The sequence below is a fragment of the Podarcis pityusensis genome (assembly GCF_964106645.2).
Source record: "Podarcis pityusensis genome assembly, chromosome: 7".
NCBI classification, from domain to species: Eukaryota; Metazoa; Chordata; class Lepidosauria; order Squamata; family Lacertidae; genus Podarcis; species Podarcis pityusensis.
Window position 1 is genome coordinate 51,324 of NC_138031.1, and position 20,464 is coordinate 71,787.

Genomic DNA, 20,464 nt, shown 5'->3' on the forward strand with positions numbered 1-20,464 from the left:
GGCAACCAAAATGGTCAAAGGCCTGGAAACGATGCCTTATGAGGAACGGCTAAGGGAGCTGGGCATGTTTAGCCTGGAGAAGAGGAGGTTAAGGGGTGATATGATAGCCATGTTCAAATATATAAAAGGATGTCACATAGAGGAGGGAGAAAGGTTGTTTTCTGCTGCTCTAGAGAAGCGGACACGGAGCAATGGATCCAAACTACAAGAAAGAAGATTCCACCTAAGCATTAGGAAGAACTTCCTGACAGTAAGAGCTGTTCGACAGTGGAATTTGCTGCCAAGGAGTGTGGTGGAGTCTCCTTCTTTGGAGGTCTTTAAGCAGAGGCTTGACAACCATATGTCAGGAGTGCTCTGATGGTGTTTCCTGCTTGGCAGGGGGTTGGACTCGATGGCCCTTGTGGTCTCTTCCAACTCTATGATTCTATGATTCTATGATTCTATGATTCTATGATTCTATGTCTCTATTCAGACCAGGTCTCTCCATGGTTTTAAGTTTGGTAATAAGTTGCAATTCAGCAACTTCTCTTTCTAGTCTGTTTCTGAAATTCTTTTGTAATAAGACAGCTATTTTGAGATACTTTATTGAATGTCCTGGGAAATTGAAGTGTTCTCCTACTGGTTTCTCTGTCTTGTGATTTCTGATATCACATTTATGTCCATTTATCCTTTGGTGTAGGGTTTGGCCTGTTTGTCCAATATAGAGAGCTGAAGGGCACTGCTGGCATTTGATGGCATACACAATGTTAGAAGAAGAGCAATTAAATAGTCCTGAGATGGTATGTTGGATGTTATTGGAGCCAGTAATGGTGTTGTCTAGGTGTATGTGGCAGCAAAGTTGGCATCTGGGTTTAATGCAGGCTCTGGTACCAATGTCCATGTTAAGTCTGGTTGTTGTATTATTGTGGGTGAGGAGTTGTTTAAGATTGGGTGGCTGTCTGTAGGCAATGAAAGATCTTCCTCCCAGAGCTTGAGAAAGAGAACTGTCATTGTCTAGGAGAGGTTGTAGATCTCTGATGATGCATTGAACTGTTTTAACTTGGGAGCTGTATGTGATTACTAGTGGTGCTCTGTTACTTTCTCTTTTGGGTCTGTCTTGCAGCAAGTTATCAGTCTGGCTTTGTTGAGCTGTTGTTTAACTTCATCAGGTGGATATTTTAGTTCTAAAAAGGTTTGCTGTAGATCTCTTAGGTAAGGGACCCTGAGGTTTTTCCACTTCTTTTATGATTTTGCTCTCTAGACCTTAGCATTTCAAGGCATTAAGATTTTCTAATAATCATACGTGAGTACCAACTCAGAGAGAAAATAAATTTTGCTTTTGCTTTTTAAGTCTAAATCATTTTAAGGGAAAAAAAATAGTAATTCTGTCTCTCAGGTCACTTCCCAATGACTCCACTCCCCAGTGTCTTTCCCAGAAAACTCATCTGGACTGGCTGTGGAAGCTGAGCAAGTGACAAAAAGTGTTAACTCTCTTCTCTGATAGGCTATGAGCTCTGGCCACCTTATCTGAGGGACAAAGAACTCCTTGAGTATGCTCCCTAGTGGAGGAGGCCCCAGGGACAGGCAGCCCCTGCCCACTGCACACAGCAGCCAAGGCTGTGCAGACAGAAACAAGAAATGGGGGGGGGCACTAACTTCCACCTAGAGGCAGAAACTGGGACCTCCAAGAAGGTCTAGGAAACAAGAGGATTTGTGGAGGGCAGGGTAGGTGGGGCCAGAGACCAGCCAGGCTGCAACTCAGCTTAGTGAGGTGAGGGAGGAACATTAGAGACCTCAGCGAATGTCTAGCCCTCCACAAAGCCTCAATGGGCTTGGCCCTTTGGAAGGCCTTTCACAGCCCTTGGCTCCTGGTTCTCTGATCTGATGTGACATTTGCCAGCATGGCACCTTCCAGCTGTTTTGTTGGACTCCTGTGCTGTTAGTGTTGAGAAATTGACTGTGAGTTTTGGTTCTGGAGTAATTTACTGGAGTTGAAGTTCAGCATACAATTCTCGTGAACTTTGGTAGAAATGGCTTAAGAAGCGGGGAGATCAGAAACCTTTCCCTTATAAAAAATGCCAGTGATTTTTAAAGACACTGAGGCTGTTTTATTTTGAGGGAGGATTGTGTGGGGATGAGCTTCCAAAAAACGTGGTAGACAGAAAGACCCCTTTCTGAATTGGAGACACTAAAGAGGTCAGCATGTCCTGCATGGTAGCACTGCCTTCTCTTGGTGCCAAGGCCTCTGTTGCCCTCCACCACTTCTGACACATTTGTAACAGCAGCCTAGGCAAGGCCTAGAGTTGGGCCACAAGGCCAGCTGGCAGTGCTGGACAAGGTCAGTTATGCCAGTGTTCCATCACCATGGAAACAACCCACTTTCCAACGACGCCCGGTGGTTGTCAGCCAACTGCAGCTTCCTGTGCATTTTCTACAGCCTCTCCTCTGGTCATCACGGAGGTGTGCCAGGCAAGAGTTGGGGGATAAGAGAGGCAATCATAGCACCCAGGTTAGTGAGACATCCACTGGTTTGCTGCGTTTGTGGGAGTCACTCTATTTCCACACAAGAACAACTGCAGTGCTAGGCAGTCCACAGGAATCCCTTTGAACTCCAGCCCAACCATCAATTGTGAGATTGAAGACCATTAGACCTAGTGCTGCCTTCTCCTGTGGGGAGAGTGACAGAGAGCAAGGTTTTGACCTCTTTATGAGAATGGCCCTTCAAGTGCCTGAAGGTTGTTCTCCTGCCTCTCCTCCCCAAGTCTATAGCAGACTAAACAAAGCCAGTTTCCTCAACCTTTTCTAATAGGTTTTGCACATCTTTGACCAACTTTCTTCTCCTTTTCTGAATCTGCTCCAGTTTCTCTGTTACAACCCTACCTAAAGTGTGGTGGTGCTTACAACCAAGCCCGGTCCTCCAAATTATGTCTGAATAGTTCAGAATAAAATGGAACTGTGAAACAGAAACTGCTTCTGCTGCTAGAGCTGGAGCTCCACTTTGCCTCTTTCCCCCATTCCATTACACGGTTGATTAGGGACCGGGGGTGTGGGGGTGTGGGCGGCATTGTGGTCTAAACCACTGAACCTCTTGGGCTTGCCAATCAGAAGGTCGGTGGTTCAAATCCCCAATTCCAATAAAGGGGGGGGGGAATGCATTTTGCCAAACCCATCTTTTAAAAAGCTGTGCATGAATCCACAGCGTAAAAAAGGTAAAAAGGTAAAGGACCCCTGGACGGTTAAGTCCAGTTAAAGGCGACTCTGGGGTTGCAGCGCTCAACTTGCTTCAGGCCGAGGGAGCCAGCGTTCGTCTGCAGACAGCTTTCCGGGTCATGTGGCCAGCAGGACTAAACCGCTTCTGGTGCAACAGGACACCGTGACAGAAACCAGAGTGCACGGAAACGTCATTTACCTTCCTGCCACAGCGATACCTATTTATCTACTTGCACTGGCATGCTTTCAAACTGCTAGGTTGTCAGGATCTGGGACAGAGCAACAGGAGCTCACCCCGTCGCGGGGATTCGAACTGCCGACCTTCTGATCAGCAAGCCCAAGAGGCTCAGTGGTTTAGATTTCCATATAGTTAACTCATATGGTTCAGAAGAATATTCTCTGCTGAAAAATTTAGGTTTTTTTCTGAAGTCATATTTATAAAATCCAGCACTTTCTCCCAAAATTAAGTATAGAACACTGTATAAACATATGTTTCAGGGAGGCATGGTCCTTAACACATCTCCAGCATAAAGCAATCTTAGCAAATAATTTTTTATACAGATGTAAAGGAGTCCAATAGATTCTAAATATTATTTTCTGCTGTATAAATCTTAAGTTAAGATCCATTGATACCATGGGTATAGCAGCTAAAATACTTTCCCATTGTCTAGGTAACATTGAAATTTCTAATTCTTTATTTCATTCATTTCTTAAGATCTGGATATCAAACTTATTTATGGTTAGTAAGTCTCTATAAAAAGTAATTGCAGGCTTTTTTTTGTTTCAAGTGAATTACTCAATTGCTCGGTATCACAGGTGTCTCAGAAATTGAGAAAGTTGTGGCCCAAACAGACTTGTTAGGAGATGTTGTACCTGAAAGTACTGCCACTGAGCCCCATCTTAAAACAGCAAAAGTATAAAACTCATGTTCCTCATCTATCAGTTGGTCCAGAGGTAATATACCTGCTTCCATCCAGTTTTTCCATATTACCATCTTTTTATCAATTTTTAATATAAGGTTTCCCTACAACGTGAGTTTGGCATGCGAGTATGGATCAAATTGATTTGTATCATCAATCTCCTTTATTGGCATTTAAAAGTGCCAGATTAACCTGGCGGTGCAATTCAGCTTTTGATATTGCTTTCATTGTGGAGCAAAGGAGCCAACTTCTAGGGGCCAAGGTCCCTTCAGCTCACCGTAAAATATTTTAGGGAGCCGAATCCCCCCAAAGTTGATGGACATTGTCATTCAGATGCAGGATTGCTATTATGTTATGTATTTTGTGTTTTTATGTTGTAAACCACCCTGTGATGGTTGGTGGTGTATAATTTTAATTAATAATAAGAGAAAATAAGAAAAGTCTAAAGGGATGTATGTTGGGGGGGGGGGGAATCTTAATTTCACACATAGGCTAATGGGGTCTGAACTGGCACTGGTGAACCAAGAACAGGACCGTGGGGGTCACAGCAGGTAGTTCCATGTATTTGTCTTTACCTAGTGTGCATCCATGCTATAGATCATTAGGAAAGGAATTGGAAGTAAAACTACCAATTTCATATTGCCATTATACAAATCTATGGTGCAACCATACTTTGACTACCGGTCACTCCCCACGGAAATGATATTTTAGAGTTGGAAAAGGGAAAGCAATGTGATCAAGGGAACAACTCCCCTATGAGGCAAGAGTTTGGGGAGCTTTTTAGTTTAGTAAGAACAATTCTACTTTTACAGTAACAATAACAATAATCACATTTGGCAGTGTCTAGAACCTGACCCCTTAGCCCAAGATGCCACCAAAGAAGAAAAACACAAAACCGAAGAAGAAAGCCAAGAAGAAAGCCAAGGATGCAGCCAAGGGGCAAACAAGTTCCTTGCCATACGTCAGTGAGAGGGAGATATACCTGCAGAAGGAATTTGAAACCTTGACAGAGCACATCAAAACATACACTCAGCGTGTGAGGAACTTTCAGTGGGAAAACGAGTTCCTGGACAAGGAAGCCCAAAAGATCCGAGATATCAACAAAGTCTACATCTCCTACATAAACAGACGCACCCTCCGCAACCAGAACGCCATCATTTCTCTGAATGACCAGAATCTCTCAGACTTAATCCAGATCCGGAAGCAGAAGGCAAAGCTGACCACTGAGTACCAGGAAAAGGAGAGGGATGTGAGGTCCCAGCTGATAGAGATGGAGACAAAGCTCTCCCTCGTGAACAAGGAAATTGAAGCACTGCAGCCTTACCAGGAGCTGCAATTCCAGCAGCTGACGCGGATCCGGGACCTGGAGAAGGAGCTGCTGGTCATGAAAGTGCTGCACACGGAGCAAATGCACAAGCTCAAGAGTGAACATGTACAGCAGGTGACAGACTATGAGATGCAAGCTCAGCTGAAGATCCAGGCTCTGGCGAGGCTGGCTGAAAAGGAAGCAGTGCGCAGCCTCATCCGGCACACTAAGCAGGTGAAAGCTGACAACCGGCGCCTGCGTCATGAGCTTGTGGACCTCATCAGAGAGGCCAAAGTGCTGAAATCCCTTGTGCTTCACCTGAAGGCGCAGCAGCAGCTGCTGCTGCGAGAGCACCAGTACAGGCAAGACCTTGCCCGCTTGCGCAGGTGGCTTAGGCATCGAGGGGCTCGGCTGCTCATCCCCAGTGGCACCAGCTTCAGATGTACCACACCGGTTAGGAGCAGAGTCATTGCCACGCAGGAAATCAGCTCCAGGTTTCTCACAGGCGGGGAACAGGTCCCAAGGTTGCAGCCAGGTGTCCAAGAGGCTCAAGAGAGCTTGCCTTTACTTAGGATTCCCAGTGCCTCACTCCCTACAAAATACCAGTGAGCTGGAGCTGGAGATTGCAGCTTCCTGTTTCTCCTACTTTCACTACCAAGGAGGTATATGGATAAGGTAACATGCCCCTTAAACATGTTCCAGGGTCAATCCTGTGCTGCAGGCAGTCCAGTCATACAAGGTGCATCTCATGCCAACCAGGGTCCTCTTCCACAGAGCCAGCTAAGCCCCAGGCCCTGTGCAGCTGCTAAGCATCCCTCACATTGCCTCGCGATGACACCCTTGGTCCCAGCACCTGGCCCCAGGGCTGAGTTGTCCCACTGCTACCAGGCAAGCACCCCGAGGGATTGTGACTGCTGCTGATTCCTCTCAGAGAGGCAAAGCCCAGGTCAACGGCCAAGTCAAGATGGCAACAGAAAGGGGCAGAAGCAGTGCCAGGCACACAGCCCTCCTGTCAGCAGGGGAGGGCAGCAACATCGCTGGTCTTTGTGCAGAGTTTTAAATGTTTAGCTTGTTGGTTGTCTTAGTGTTATTTTTGTTCTTACTGTTTTGTTTTGTTGTTGTAAGTTTCCTTGGGAATTTTTGTGCTAAAGTGTGACACAGAAATATATAAAATAAATGTCACTTTCCCAGCCTCTGTCTCCTTGGTGACACATTGATGGACACGTAGTCTGGTTAGGGAAAGGATCTCAGAAACAGCTTTGACTCAGTAGTGCCGGTGTGCAAGTGTGCCTACTCCCAAACACAGAGGCTTACTTCTGATAGCACATGCCCAGGCCTCTCTCCTTAAATGCAAGTCCCAATGTGCACAGAAGAGTGTTGTAGGATTGCAGCCTAAAGGTGCCAGGTGCAAACCCTTCCAGGTCTCATTTTGACAGCCCCCAAGTTTCCCAGTGCAGCAGCTCGTTTCCTAAAGAGCCTGGCCTCAGCCCCAAGCAGTAGAAGCCCCTGGGTGAGTCAGGGGGCTGGGAGCAAGGCAGTGGCATCTGGCTCAGCCTGGGCCTAAGAAGACGGGGGGGGGGGAGGTAACACCCAGATGCCAGTCTGACCCCATCCCATGTGTGCAAAACACTTTGGGCACACTCAGTTTAGTTGAATTACTTGTACCTTGCTTTTCTATTAAAATAATAACCAAACAGCTAACAATTAAAAAGAAAATTCAGTGTAATGGAGGAGCAATTGATTTCCTATGGGAAGTTTGTGGTTCACTATTGGGGCATGTTTTTTCCCTGGACATTGTCCCTCTGCACACACACAAATAGCAGTTCAGAATCCAGGTGCACCAACACCCAGAAATGCTGCAGGCGGGGGTGTGGGGACAGCTCCAGCTGTTCAGCCTTAGAGCAGAAATCAAAATTATTGTATTTATTCCCCTCTACAGCAGATAACCAAGAAAGAGTCCTTTCTCATGGATTATTTTAAGATGTTTTTAAAAGACTCCTTTTATTAAAAACCCTTACAAGAATAAGTCCACAGGCTGCAGCCATGGGCACAGAGAGGAGAGTGCAGAAAGGCGTTGGCAGGTGGCCCAGGACCCCAAAGGCACACAGGGAGGAGGGTCAGGGGTCTCAGCCAGCACTTTCTCTGTCTCTGGTGGTTCCCAGAGTGGTTTTACACTCAGGGCTTGAAATGGGGAAGAGAAGCAGGTCTTAGTCAGGGGAGCAGAGACTGTGCTGCAGCAAGAGCACCCTGCTCAACTGTCCTGAGTGGCAGGGTAGGCGGTTGCCCGTCTTCCCTCCCTCCACCTTTCAGGCCCTGGGCAGTTGCAGGATTGGCTCTGCAGTTTGGGAGCAGGCTGAGCTGGGCTGGGAAGGTCAAAGCTGCTGGGTGTTGTGGTCTATTGCCTGCTGGCAAGTGTCTGATACAGGCAGACTCTGAAGAGCAGACTTGCAGATGGTCCCATAGGACTGGGAGTAACTGCCCAGGCAGGCCTTTGGGTCCCCAGCCATTCCCACGTTTGCTGTAGCCCGGAACATCTTCTTACTGGGCTTAAGAAATGAGCGAGCTTCCCTGCTGTGGACCTCGGAGCTCCCTGGATTCTGCAAAAGAGACAGGAGAGCTGTGGGGGCACCGCAGATGGGAGCAGGAACACTTCGTGGGACGGGGAGCATCCCTCAACATACCATTTGGGACAACTGGAAAGGTCTGAGCTGAACCTGGCAGCTCCCAAGACTCAGCCCCTTTGTTTCCTGACCAGTCTTGGACTGGAGAGCTGGAGCTGGCCAGACAGCTGCACCTTATAAGCAGCCCAGGGTCAGAGGAGTCAGCTGCAGCCACGGTCACGGCTGGAGTCCCAGACCTGTCAAACCGGTTGCTGCCTCCCTCCTCTGCCTTCCTGCCAGACCAGAGAAACCTAGTCCATCGCAACCCAGTCTCCCCACGTAGAGGAGCATAGTCTGCCTTCTTCAGTTCCTCACCCCTGCCTGCTTTGCACAAAGCTCTCCCAGCCTTAGAAGTCATCAGGAATCAACTTGCAGCCTTTCCCCAGATCCACCTGTAGCCCACCCTGACTGCCCACTCCACCTGCAGCCCACCTGGCTGGTTGAGCTCTTGGTCTAGCGGCTCCTTTCACACAAGGACCCCAAGCTAGGAACAAAGTGTTGGGGGGGGGGGCAGGAAAGAGGCTCCATTTCACTCACCAGGCCAGCAGCCACCTTCCTGGGGGAGCCCTCCTTCCTCATCAGGTGGTGGTGAAGAGCCGCCTCCTGGGCTTGAGCACACAGTGAAAGGGGCCTGGGGAAGGAGGCTGCCTGGCCTCTCCCCACCTCCAGGCCTTTGGGTACCTGCTGAAGCAAAGCAAAGTGGAGTCTGAACCCTGCCTGACTCAAGAGTAGAGAAGGGGGAAGCAAAGCAGCTGCAGCAACTGGGAGGAGATTTCCCATAACAACGGCCATCACTGAGAAAGGATCAAGCTGCCCCTCGCCACCCATACACCCTCCTGCCACAAGGCAGAGATGCTTCATGACCCCCATGCTGCAGGTGGGGCCGTGTGCTGGGGCAGAAGGGGATGGAGCAGAAGGGCTTTGGAGAAGCGGCTTGGCATTTAGGAGGCAGTGAGCCCAAGAGGCGGAGACCTCATTGCATCTCCCTTGCCTCTCTAGCATGGTAGGGGTGGGGTGGGGGAGAGAGGGAGGCAGGTGGGCTCATTCTGCAGCAGCTGGAGCGTCAGAGAGCTGCTTTGTGCGTGGCTCCTGCAGCTGGCCAGCTGGCCGCCTGCTCTGAAGGGGCTGCGCACTGGAAGAAGAGGAAGATAACAACCAAGTTACTCACGCCATGGATAGTCTGAGGAGCTGCTGCAGGGGGTGGGCTGCTGGCTAGTACGGCGAGCGCCTGCTTCCCCACTTTCTGGCTGAGGGCAGCAGCCGGCTGCTGCAGGAGTGGTGCAGAGCGATTCCTGGCCATGTTGCTGGGAGCCAGGCTATGTGCTGAAATGAGAGAGCCTGAATCACAACACTCAGGAAGGAAAAGGCCACAGAGAAGGCTCAGTGCCCCAGGCAGACTGGAATGATCCACCGGGGGCTGGGGGAGGCTCCTCTCTTGGTTCTCCATTGGGCACCACCTATGCTATTTTGGCAAAGGATGATGGCATCCAAACAACTTATTCTGAGCAAGCCTGAACAAAGGTCCTTCCTGGACTGGCAGAGGAAAGATGGGGTGTCTTGGTGGTCAGCAGGAACCCCAAGATCTTTGTAAGGCAGATCAGGCAACCCAGAAAGCCAAGCCAGTGGGGAAATCCCTATAGCATTATTTCACTTTTAAAATTTGCACTCTGCTAACATACACACAATTGAATTATTACACTAAACAGAATAAAAGGACGAGATAAAGCCTGCCAATAAACTCATCACAGCCTGTCCTGCCAGAACGCCCACCCCGAGCTTCTCCTGGCACTAGAGATGCCCAGACAGGACAAGGGCAAGGCTTCCTGAGGTGCAGGTGTTCTTTTTGCACACACACACCCCAGGCACCCTCTGCTCCTGGTCTCCTCCTTCCAGTGAGCCTTTCCTACCCTAGAAGGCAAGCCAATTCTGTCAGTTTGCATTTCTTAGTGCAGAAAGTATTGATCTCATTTGTAAAGATCTTTCCTTTTTTTGTATTCTGATTAATTCTAGAAGCTACTAGAAGCTTCTCTGTGTGTGAGAAGAAGAGGCAGAAGGGTTAATGATTGTTTGGGTTATACCTTCAGAGAAGCTGAGTACAGCTGCTTTGAATTAGTTCTCTTCCAATTAAGGTCATGCTGACTATAAATATAAGCCAGAAGGGGCCTGTGTTTTACTCTTCTTTTCTCTTCTCTCTCTCTTCTTTCTGGTGTGGTGTTTCTGTTTCTGTACATAGGATGCTTAGTGCTAAGGTTTAGTCTTATTATGTGCTAAGTTTATAAATGCTGCAACTGGATTTTGCATGGACTGAGCCAATCCTGATTGTATTGGATTTGATAACCATTATGCTTTATTTGCCTTCAGCACAAGGAAAGCTCTGCTGAATGAAGTACTATTGCCTCTGGTCTATTTTGGGGAACTCTGCAACGTGTTTAAGGTTTTCCTCCACAAGTATGACACACGTATGACAACGTATGACAAATTCCTCCCCCAATAGCCTTTGACTAGTGGGAGTCCTGGGACACCGCTCAGCTGCCCTCCTCTATTTCCTGGCCTCACAGAAACCCTGCGGCTGGAGGCTTTTCAAGCACAACCTCGTGGTGGAAGCTGGCTGGGAACGGCTGGAGCCCCACAGTCCTCCACCTCTCCACCCACCTCTCTCAGCGATCTCACAAGAGGCTGGCCAGCCTCACAAGCCGGAGGAAGGTGCTCTGGGGCACTGTGTCCTTCTCATTCACCCCAGCCAAAGGCACAGTTGCAAGGGGACACCTACCGTGGCTGGTCATGTGGCTGGCGGGACTGCACAGGGGGTGTGTGATCCCTGGCCTGAGGCGGCCAAGGCTCCTGGTCTCCTTTGCCCTCTGCTGGGAAGCTTCACAAGGTGCCAACAACTGGGGGGAGCCCCTTGATGGGAGGGGCGGTGACACCCCTTGTGCCTCACAGCGCGTTTTGGGAGGGGGACTGGGCTGGAGGTTCTCATTTTGGGGCTGCTGATGCTTTTGAGGGTGGCGGTTCCTGGCCCTCCTTTCCAAGATCATCTGCAAAGAAGATCTGATCAGGTTTCAAATCACTAGTATGGCAAGAGCAGATAAGAACTTTCTTTCGCTGGATCATAGAATCATAGAGTTGGAAGAGACCACAAGGGCCATCGAGTCCAACCCCCTGCCAAGCAGGAAACACCATCAGAGCACTCCTGACATATGACTGTCAAGCCTCTGCTTAAAGACCTCCAAAGAAGGAGACTCCACCACACTCCTTGGCAGCAAATTCCACTGTCGAACAGCTCTTACTGTCAGGAAGTTCTTCCTAATGTTTAGGTGGAATCTTCTTTCTTGTAGTTTGGATCCATTGCTCCGTGTCCGCTTCTCTGGAGCAGCAGAAAACAACTTTTCTCCCTCCTCTATGTGACATCATTTATATATTTGAACATGGCTATCATATCACCCCTTAACCTCCTCTTCTCCAGGCTAAACATGCCCAGCTCCCTTAGCCGTTCCTCATAAGGCATCGTTTCCAGGCCTTTGACCATTTTGGTTGCCCTCCTCTGGACACGTTCCAGTTTGTCAGTGTCCTTCTTGAACTGTGGTGCCCAGAACTGGACACAGTACTCCAGGTGAGGTCTGACCAGAGCAGAATACAGTGGCACTATTACTTCCCTTGATCTAGATGCTATACTCCTATTGATGCAGCCCAGGATTGCATTGGTTTTTTTAGCTGCCGCGTCACACTGTTGGCTCATGTCAAGTTTGTGGTCAACAAGACTCCTAGATCCTTTTCACATGTACTGCTCTCAAGCCAGGTGTCACCCATCTTGTATTTGTGTCTCTCGTTTTTTTTGCCCAAGTGCAATACTTTACATTTCTCCCTGTTAAAATTCATCTTCTTTGTTTTGGCCCAGTTCTCTAATCTGTCAAGGTCGTTTTGAAGTGTGATCCTGTCCTCTGGGGTGTTAGCCACCCCTCCCAGTTTGGTGTCATCTGCAAATTTGATGGCAGGTACAGAAATGCATTGGCAGTGGAAATACTTAGGGAGAGGACAGGCAACCATTCCACTGAGCAGAGAGGGGACAGCCTAGATGACCTGGATTTCTCCCCACTCATGTGATGCTAGGAATACTGAGCAGAAGAAACTTGTGGCAGGAAAAGACCAGTTCAAGCAGGTTTAAGCAAGAGGAAGAAAAGGTCTGGTGCATGCTTCATCTCAACCGCAAAGGTCCAGGAAGAAGACAGGTGATGGGGCCTGTCAGGGTAGGCAGCTAGATGGGCCAAAGTGCCCTAGGCTCATTTCCACCCCCTGACCTGCTTGGGCTAAGCAGAGAGGCGGACCTGCAGGAGGCGTTCTCAGTGGCTGCCCCTCAACCCTTGGAACTCCTTTCTGCTAGAGACTCAGCAGAGGCTGCACATGCCAGAAAAGCCATGCACAATGTTGGCATGCACAGTAGTTACCAACCCAAGTCCCTTTGGAGGATGCCGTGGTGACCACAGGTCAAGGGCGCCAGCAGCCCATTCAGTCTTAGGGGTGCACGAGGAGTCTTACCTCATAGAGCTTATTACGATACTCAGCCACAGAGAGCTGCACATCGTCATCCAGGGGGAGGACCACACTGTAGTCAAGAGCAGGCTCTTTGCTGGGGCAGTGGAACCTGCCAAGAGCACACGGAGTGAGACGATCCTTCGGCTGGCACCAAGGAGAGACGCTGGCCCTTGGCCAAGCACCAGGATCTGACCAGCTGGCCCATGGGCTGCAACTTGCCCAAGCATGTCTGTCTGACCCTTCAGAAGATGGGCGACCCCCCACCCAGCACAGGCCAAGATGCCTCCACTGCAAACCAGTCCTCAAGACACTCACCGTCGCACGTAGGGGTGCTCCAATGCTTGTTCCGCTGTCAGTCGCTTCTCAGGGTTGAATACCAGGAGCCGTTTCAGAAGATCCAGGGCTTGGGTGGGGGTGGAGGTGGGCAGAAGCTCCTCAAAAGCCACCTGTGGCCTGCAGTTGGAGAAAAGGCACACAGCAGCTCCCCACCTGCAAGCAACAGACAGACCACCCCACCCAGCCCCGAAGGGCGTGATCTCAGCAGGACCGTGAGCAACTGGCTGCTCAACCCCCCTCCCCCGAATGGGAGGGAAGGACAAGACACTCACTGGCAGCTCAGTCGGCCGATAATGGAGGCTCTGTAGTCGGAGTGGAAGGCGGCCACATCTGCAACAGCAAGGCAGTCAGTCAACCTCACCAGGACGGGAGGCAGGCGCTTCAGCCAGGGAAGTGCCGCTCACCCGTCCTCTGCTTGCTCTCTCCCTCCTTCCCAGCGGAACACCACACACAGTGCAGCAGCAGGAGCGCAGGGCTGCAGAGGTGGGCCCTGGGAGTCAACCAGCCCCCCAGGACTGGGCCAATGACACAGATGTTGTAAAATTAGCCTCACCAGTTCATGAAATGACCATAGATGTTCCTGCATATGATCTCAGTGACTGACCTGGGTTCTAAGCGTTCAGGCGATGCCTGAGGCACCCTGGACCCAAGTACTTCAGGGACCTTGAATCTCTCTGGGTAGCAGATGGGCAGCCAGTGCAGCTCTTTTAACAAGGGTGTCACATGCTCTCAACCAGATCTCCCCATCAGCAGTCTAGCCATCACATTCTGCACCAGCAGCCCTAAGGGCAGTCCCGCATGGAGCTGAGTTCTTTTGGTGCTGGCTTAAAAGTATAGTTCTGTAGCTGCAGCCGGAAAGGGGGCTGGCACCTTTTCACTCCTTTGCCACACTCTCGGCAGCACCCACAGAACTTCCAAAGGTCCCCCTTTCCTTGAGCTGGCTCTCCTCCTCTGCGAAACCTTCTCACCTTCTGGGGAGGGAGCAGGAACAACACGCAGAATCTGCTCTAGCTGGTTGACTGTGGATGTGCCAGGGAAGAGAGGCTTCCCCAGGAGCATCTCGCCCAAGATGCAGCCCAGGCTCCACATGTCCACACCCTTCGTGTAGCTGCAAGCAAGGAAGAAGACATCCATGTTGGGCCTCAAGAGTCAGACATCCAAGGGCTCCTGGCATCCCTCAACACAGATATCCAGACCTGATGCCCTGAAGATGTGCTTGATCCTGCTTTCTTCCTTTCCCTTTCTTCCTTCCACATCACTCCTATTCCCTGGTGTTTGTGTACTGGCAAAAAGTTGCTCACTTCAGGCCCCCACCAAACAAGGGATAGTTTGGGGCTGGATCTGGACCTGCCAGTGCCCCTTGGGACTGGCACCCCAATGCCACTAGTGCCCCCAGAGGAAGAAATGTATTTCATTGTTTTTCTAGACCACCTTTCATCAGGGCAAAGCACAAAAGATCATGAAGTGACATATAAAATCAAAAGCAGTAAAACTGTTCAAGAATGAAAACAGTTCAGCTGCACTTTAATTGTAACGTTCCTTCCACAGTCCTCACCACAAAGCTGGTGTGAAGAAGAGCATTTTCATTCACCTTCTGACAGATGGGAGGTGGGGGGGGGGTCACCATCTCCATGAGGAAGGGAGTTCCTCTGGTCAGGGCACTGCAGAGAAGGCCTGGTCCACCACCACTGGGCACCAAGCCACGCCCGTTGATGGGACATCTGAATGGCCTGCCCCACCAACTGCAAGGCCTGGCTGGGCCAATGTGAGAACAGACTGACTTCTAGGGACTTGGCTCCTCTTGCTTTGGGACTAACACACTCATGTGGAGCCAACAGCAAGCAGGCAGCCAGCTCAGCTCCCCAAGGTGAGGTGCCACGGCTCTGGATTGGCATGCCACCTGCAAAGCCAGCAACAGCACATTGCACCCAGCATGACAAGAGTCCGGCTGAGGGGTCACCAGAGCGTGGCAAAGGCAGCTCAACCCAGGAGGAGCAATGGTGGCAAATCCAGACCAAGGAGGACTGCCAAGCCACCACGCTGCTACTTCAGGAGTGGGCAGCTCCATTGAGAACAGGCTGGCTCCCCAACTCCCTGACACAGGACCCCCCACTCCCATTGCCTTGCCAAGATTCAACTTCTATCCGTTGGCCCTCAGCCAGCCTGCCTGCCTATCGCTGCCTCCAGGCACCAGCCCAGTCCCTGCACAGCCTCACCTGTCGCAAAGGCGAGGAAGTGAGGATGGGAGGCTGTGAGTAGCAGCCACAGACTCAAGCTCCTCAGCCTCTCCGAGGCTCCTGAGGCACCCTCCTTACCTGTGAGAGGAAAGCAGAATCTCAGGGGCCCGGTACCAACGAGTAGCAACATACTCCGTCAGGGCAGGGCTGTCTTGATCCTGGTGGATCTGACACAGGGAACGGGCCAGTCCAAAGTCACACAACTTGACAAAGCAGTCTGCATCCAGCAGGATGTTTGAAGGCTGCATGTGGAAAAGGTATCAGGGGAGTGAAAGAACACAAGAATCAGCCATCCTGTCTGTGTGGTGGTTGGAGTCCTAGGTTACAAGCAGGGACACCCAAGTTCAATCCCTGCTTGCCCAGGGAATGCACTGGGTGATCCAGAGCCAGTTACTCTCTCTCAAACCAACCTACGTCACAGGCAAAGAAAGAACCAAGTATGAATCCTGAGCTGTTTGGAAGGAGATGTAATAATGTAATAAAAGAGAAAATGGAAGGAGGGAGACCCACCCACTACAGCATTTCACCCCCCCCCTTTAATTCACCGTAGGGCTGGAGCCCAAGTCCTTCCCACACATGTACCTTCTGGTCCCTATGAATGACGTTTCCTGAGTGGATGAATTTGGTGGCTTTTAACAGCTGATACAGGATGTAACACTTATGAATATCTTTCAGTAAATTTCCCTTCTTGATCACCGCATGCAAGTCGGTCTCTGAAACGGGGAACAGCAGAGAAGCAGTGGGTGCCTGGCACTGCCTTGACCATTCAGCCCAAGACCACAAACCCTGGCCCTTCTGCTAGACCGCCTCCAAACCCAGGCCTGCAAGGACTACCCAAAAAGTTTCAGCCAAGAGGGTCACAAATATCTCAGAGCTTAACCCAGGACTCTGAATGACAACCTGTGAGCAGATTTAACAGCAAAATGGAGTTGGGTGTCATCAGTGTAGTGATGACCCTGTGCCCCAAACTTCCGGATGATTGCTCCCAACACCTTCATGAAGATGTTAAATAGCACTGGAGTAAAATAGTGCCCTGTGGCACTGCACAGCTAAGGTGTTGGGAGGTAGACACACAGTGCCCCAAGGAGACTCTCCTAGACTAGCTGTAAAGCAGTGCCTCCAGCTCTCAATCCAGGGAGGAATGCCAGGAGGTATTGCAGTCAATTGCCTCAAAGGCCACTGAGAGATCCAACAGTGGCAACAGGGCCACACTCCCCCTGCTTCCCCCTTGAGAGAGGTCATCCATTAGGGCCCCCTGTAAACCATCCACGGGTCTCCCCCCACCCCAGGTATAACTTACGGATAGCCAGTAACAGGATGTCCATGCCCCCTAACCATGTTTACTCCAACACCCCCACCATGCTGCTACTATACTTGCACCAGACGTAGCTGTTTCCTAGCTATTCATGTGTGTAGCAAAGAGCCACTGATTGAAGTGCTCACCAGAGCGACAGCTCCCCTCAGCCCCCACTCACAATGCGAGACTGAGTTGCGCACACAGACACTTAGCACAGACTCTGCAGTGCCTGCCTCCCACTCAGGGAAGACTCCTCCAGGTCACGATCACAGAAGGGGGAGCCCTGCCCTCGCTATTCCCAAAGAGCCACCCAAAGGGGACCTTCCTTTTGGCATCTCCCCCTTTGGCCTTGGTGGCCTGTTTGTTTACAAGCCTGTGGGTCAGCTGCTTTCAGCCTTCCCTCCCTTGGTAGCATTTACCCTGCACTCAAAATGTTCTGCTCAACATGCACTTTTACTCTGGCTTCCTGCTCCTCATTGTCAAGGTCCTCTCCACAAGAAGGAAGCCTAAGTTACAGTCAGGAAAAACTCACCCATAGACTCAAAAACCAGGTAGATGTCCTTGTCATTCTGAGCTCGGATGACATTCAAGAGTCTGATGATGTTTGGATGCTCTCCAAATTCCTGCAGGAAGAAAGACCTGCCCATCAATGGCGGCTACTCTTGAGGACTCTTCACAGAGCTTGCTGGCAGAGCCCAACATACTCTAAACAGAAAACCACCACTGGGACTGTGGGTTGAGTCGCTGTTTGCATGCAGGAAGACTCATCTGGCGGCTGCAGAGAAAGAGCCTGGCACTGACTCACAGGTGTTCCCATGAGAAGGTACCCTCCTCAAGTCTTGGTTACTCATCTGCAGCAAGATGGTTTTCTAACTCCAACTTTGGTGTAATAAATATTCTGCCAAAGCGAATATGCTTGACAATTGTAATGTGGTCTTCTTCCCCAACCTGGTGCACTCCAGATGTTGTTGAACTCCAGCTCCCATCAACCACAGCAGCCAGCCTGGGCAACGATCAGGGATGATGAAAGGAGTTTGACTCCAACAACATCTGGAGGGCACCAAGTTGGGAAAAGCTACAACAGAGGGTGTTTCAGACACCTTTCTGAGAATACTGTGCCCAATTCTGGGCACCACAATTTAAGAAGGATGCTGACAAGCTGGAATATGTGCAGAGGAGGGCAGCCAAGATGCTCAAGGATCTAGAAGCCAAGCCTTATAAGGAACGGTTGAAGGAGCTTGGTATGTTTAACCTGGAAAGAGGACACTGAGAAGGGATGCGATAGCCATCTTCAAATATCTTAAGGGCTGTCACATGGAAGAGGGAGCATGCTTGTTTTCTCCTGCTCTGGAGGGTAGGACTCAAACCAATGGCTTCAAGTTACAGGAAAGGAGATTCCGACTAAACATTTGGAAATACTTTCTGACAGTAAGCTTCTCAGCAGTGGAACAGACTCCCATAAGAGGTTGTGGACTCTGCTTCCTTGGAAGTTTCTAAACAGAGGTTGGATGACCATCTGTCATGGATGCTTTAGGTGAGGTTCCTGCATTGCAGGGGGTTGGACTAGATGACCCTTGGGTCCCTTCCAACTCTAAGATTCTATGATTGTATATTGCTTTAATTACCACTCAAGTCAATCATGTACTTGTTTAACGTGAAAGTTAGTTCAAAAGCATAAAAAGTTTGGTAATAGGCAGGGAAATATCTCTGTGGTACCTGTGTGAGTGAAAATTTGTGTAGCGGAGACTCTTTGTCTCTGGTGTGGAGAGGCAAGGCTCATGGGGGGGTGTCTCTCATCCCCCTTCCAATTTCCCTGTAACAAATACATGTGTAGCCACAGAAATCCAGTGTTGTCCCCAGTGACACGCAGACAAAAGGGCATTCTGGGAGAAGCAGAAGCGCGGGTCAAAAGCCAAGAGACAGTCATTGCTTACCTGAAGGAACATAATCTCCCGGAAGGTTCTCTGAAAAGAAACACATACCATTGGCTGAGGACGGAGTAGCTTCTCAGGGTCCCAGTAAAGTCATGCAATAAGCACATCAACGTTCCACAATGCCCCACATGTTCTATGCCCTGCAGCCATATTTGCCAAGCTGGGGATTATTATTATCACTTAGTAATAATAACCACTATTCTATATACAATAGTAACTGCAAGAATAATAATATATTATTATTTATTTGAGCCTTTGGATTGTTAAAAAGAGCTCTAAGACGCTGCTGCAGCAGCTGTCCTTCTCATCCCTCCTCGACTCCCTCTGGTCACTTTCGCTCAGAGGGTCGTTTGTTTCCCAGGCAAAAATACACGACTCTCCCAGCCCGAATCAAGGTCCTGCCTGGAGGACCCTCGGGTCCCTTCCAACTCTAAGATTCTATGATTGTATATTGCTTTAATTAGTTCAAGGACCTGCATTTGGCCGCCTCAAAGCCTCAGGCGCCCGTGCCCTTCAGCTCCTTCCGATCTCTATGGCGATAAGTCTCTCCCTCTCCCTTTCTCTCTCTCACAGCATCCGGAGGGGACCCGGGGGGGGGTCATCTAGTCGAGCCCCTGCTGCGCCTCCATCAATTGTGGGCGTCTCCCGGGGGGGGGGGCTTCACCTGAGCGTCAGTCCGGTTCCGGAAGGCGTCGAAGATCTTCTTGACGGCCACGACGGCGCCCGTCTTGCGATCGACGGCCTTCCAGACGATCCCGTAGGCCTGCGGGGGGGGGGCGAAGAGGGGCGTCAGAGGCGTGGCCAAAGGGGGCAGCGCCCCCCTCAAGTTAATCAATAGGAAGACGGGGGCCTCTGAGCTCCTGGCTCCGCCCGCGCCGAGAAGGGGGCGTTAGGGGGGCTTGTCCTCCAGGCGGCGACCCCCCCCGCCCGCCCCACGCACCCCCTTGCCGAGGCGCCGCTTGATCTCGTAGCGCCGCGCCACCTGCTCCTCCACTTCGGCGGCTGCGCTCATTTTCGCCCGGCGGCCCGTTGGCTGCGGCTGCCATGGAAACGCCGAGGCGGGAGAGCGCGTGCGCGGGACGCAGCGTCCTTCCCCGCCCCCTCGCCCTCTGACCCCTCGCGGGCGCCAATCGCCGAGAGAGCCTCTCAAGGGCGCTTCGCGTCTACGCCCGCTCTCGCCCCGCCCCCCTGACGCTGCTCATCAGCCGCGCTGGCATCCTCTTGTCCCGGGCTCTTCCCTGCTCTAGTCTCGACTTGCCGGCTGAGCGTCTGCTCTTGTGCTTGTGAACACCACTCCCCCCCCCCCGCCTGTACATAGTGGGGTAAAGGTAAGGGACGCGGGTGGCGCTGTGGGCTAAACCACAGAGCCTAGGGCTTGCCGAGCAGGGTTCAAATCCCCGCGACGGGGTGAGCTCCCGTTGCTCGGTCCCTGCTCCTGCCAACCTAGCAGTTTGAAAGCACGTCAAAGTGCAAGTAGATAAATAGGTACCGCTCTGGCGGGACGGTAAACGGCATTTCCGTGCGCTGCTCTGGTTCGCCAGAAGCGGCTTAGTCCTGCTGGCCACATGACCCAGAAGCTGTATGCCGGCTCCCGCAGCCAGTAAAGCGAGATGAGCGCCGCAACCCCAGAGTCGGCCACGACTGGACCTAACGGTCAGGGGTCTCTTTACCTTTATCTTAGAGCTTGTCCTTAATGGAGAGCCCTACGTATGGCTGACAGCGATTGTGTGTGTGTGTGTGTTTGAGAAAGACAGAGAAAGACAGCGTGTTACTTTGATACTTGATCTTTTAAGAGGCCTTTTCAAAGTGCTTCCGATCTTCAGGAACACAAAGAGCCCCTGCTGGATCAGGCAGAAACAAACCCAGCAATGCCTCCTCCCAGGAGTCCGGGGCTGGATTAAGCTCAAGGTCAGGGGTCCCTTTACCTTTTAAAGGACCCCTGGGCGGTTAAGTCCATTCGAATTCGACTGTGGGGTGCAGAGCTCATCTCCACTTTCAGGCTGATGGAACTGGCATTTGTCCGCAGAGCCTTCCCGGTCAAGGGGCCAGCAGGAC

At 50.9% G+C, this 20,464-nt stretch overlaps 2 protein-coding genes across 3 annotated transcripts; one reads left to right on the top strand and one right to left on the bottom strand.

The window, feature by feature from the left end:
- The first annotated feature begins 2,328 nt into the window (after nt 1-2,328).
- On the top strand, nt 2,329-6,606 carry CCDC166 (coiled-coil domain containing 166). The gene is made up of 2 exons (XM_081013999.1): nt 2,329-2,488; nt 4,950-6,606. Exon 2 carries the CDS (start codon nt 4,978-4,980, stop codon nt 6,022-6,024), a length of 1,047 nt encoding a protein of 348 aa, XP_080870125.1. The 5' UTR covers nt 2,329-2,488; nt 4,950-4,977; the 3' UTR covers nt 6,025-6,606.
- A 780-nt stretch (nt 6,607-7,386) lies between these two features.
- MAPK15 (mitogen-activated protein kinase 15) lies at nt 7,387-19,509 on the bottom strand. 2 transcript variants are annotated; one of them, XM_081013979.1, is made up of 14 exons: nt 19,350-19,509; nt 19,074-19,172; nt 18,410-18,439; nt 17,008-17,098; nt 15,761-15,891; nt 15,257-15,420; nt 13,910-14,049; nt 13,214-13,271; nt 12,921-13,058; nt 12,609-12,714; nt 10,846-11,110; nt 9,244-9,398; nt 8,613-8,756; nt 7,387-8,012 (listed from the first exon to the last, which is right to left on the bottom strand). In XM_081013979.1, the coding sequence occupies exons 1-14, from the start codon at nt 19,419-19,421 to the stop codon at nt 7,788-7,790; spliced, it is 1,818 nt and encodes a 605-aa protein (XP_080870105.1). In that variant the 5' UTR covers nt 19,422-19,509; the 3' UTR covers nt 7,387-7,787. The 2 variants fall into 2 exon arrangements, with proteins under 2 accessions (XP_080870105.1, XP_080870104.1); XM_081013978.1 differs by having other exon boundaries at nt 8,613-8,759.
- Between the last annotated feature and the right edge of the window lie 955 nt (nt 19,510-20,464).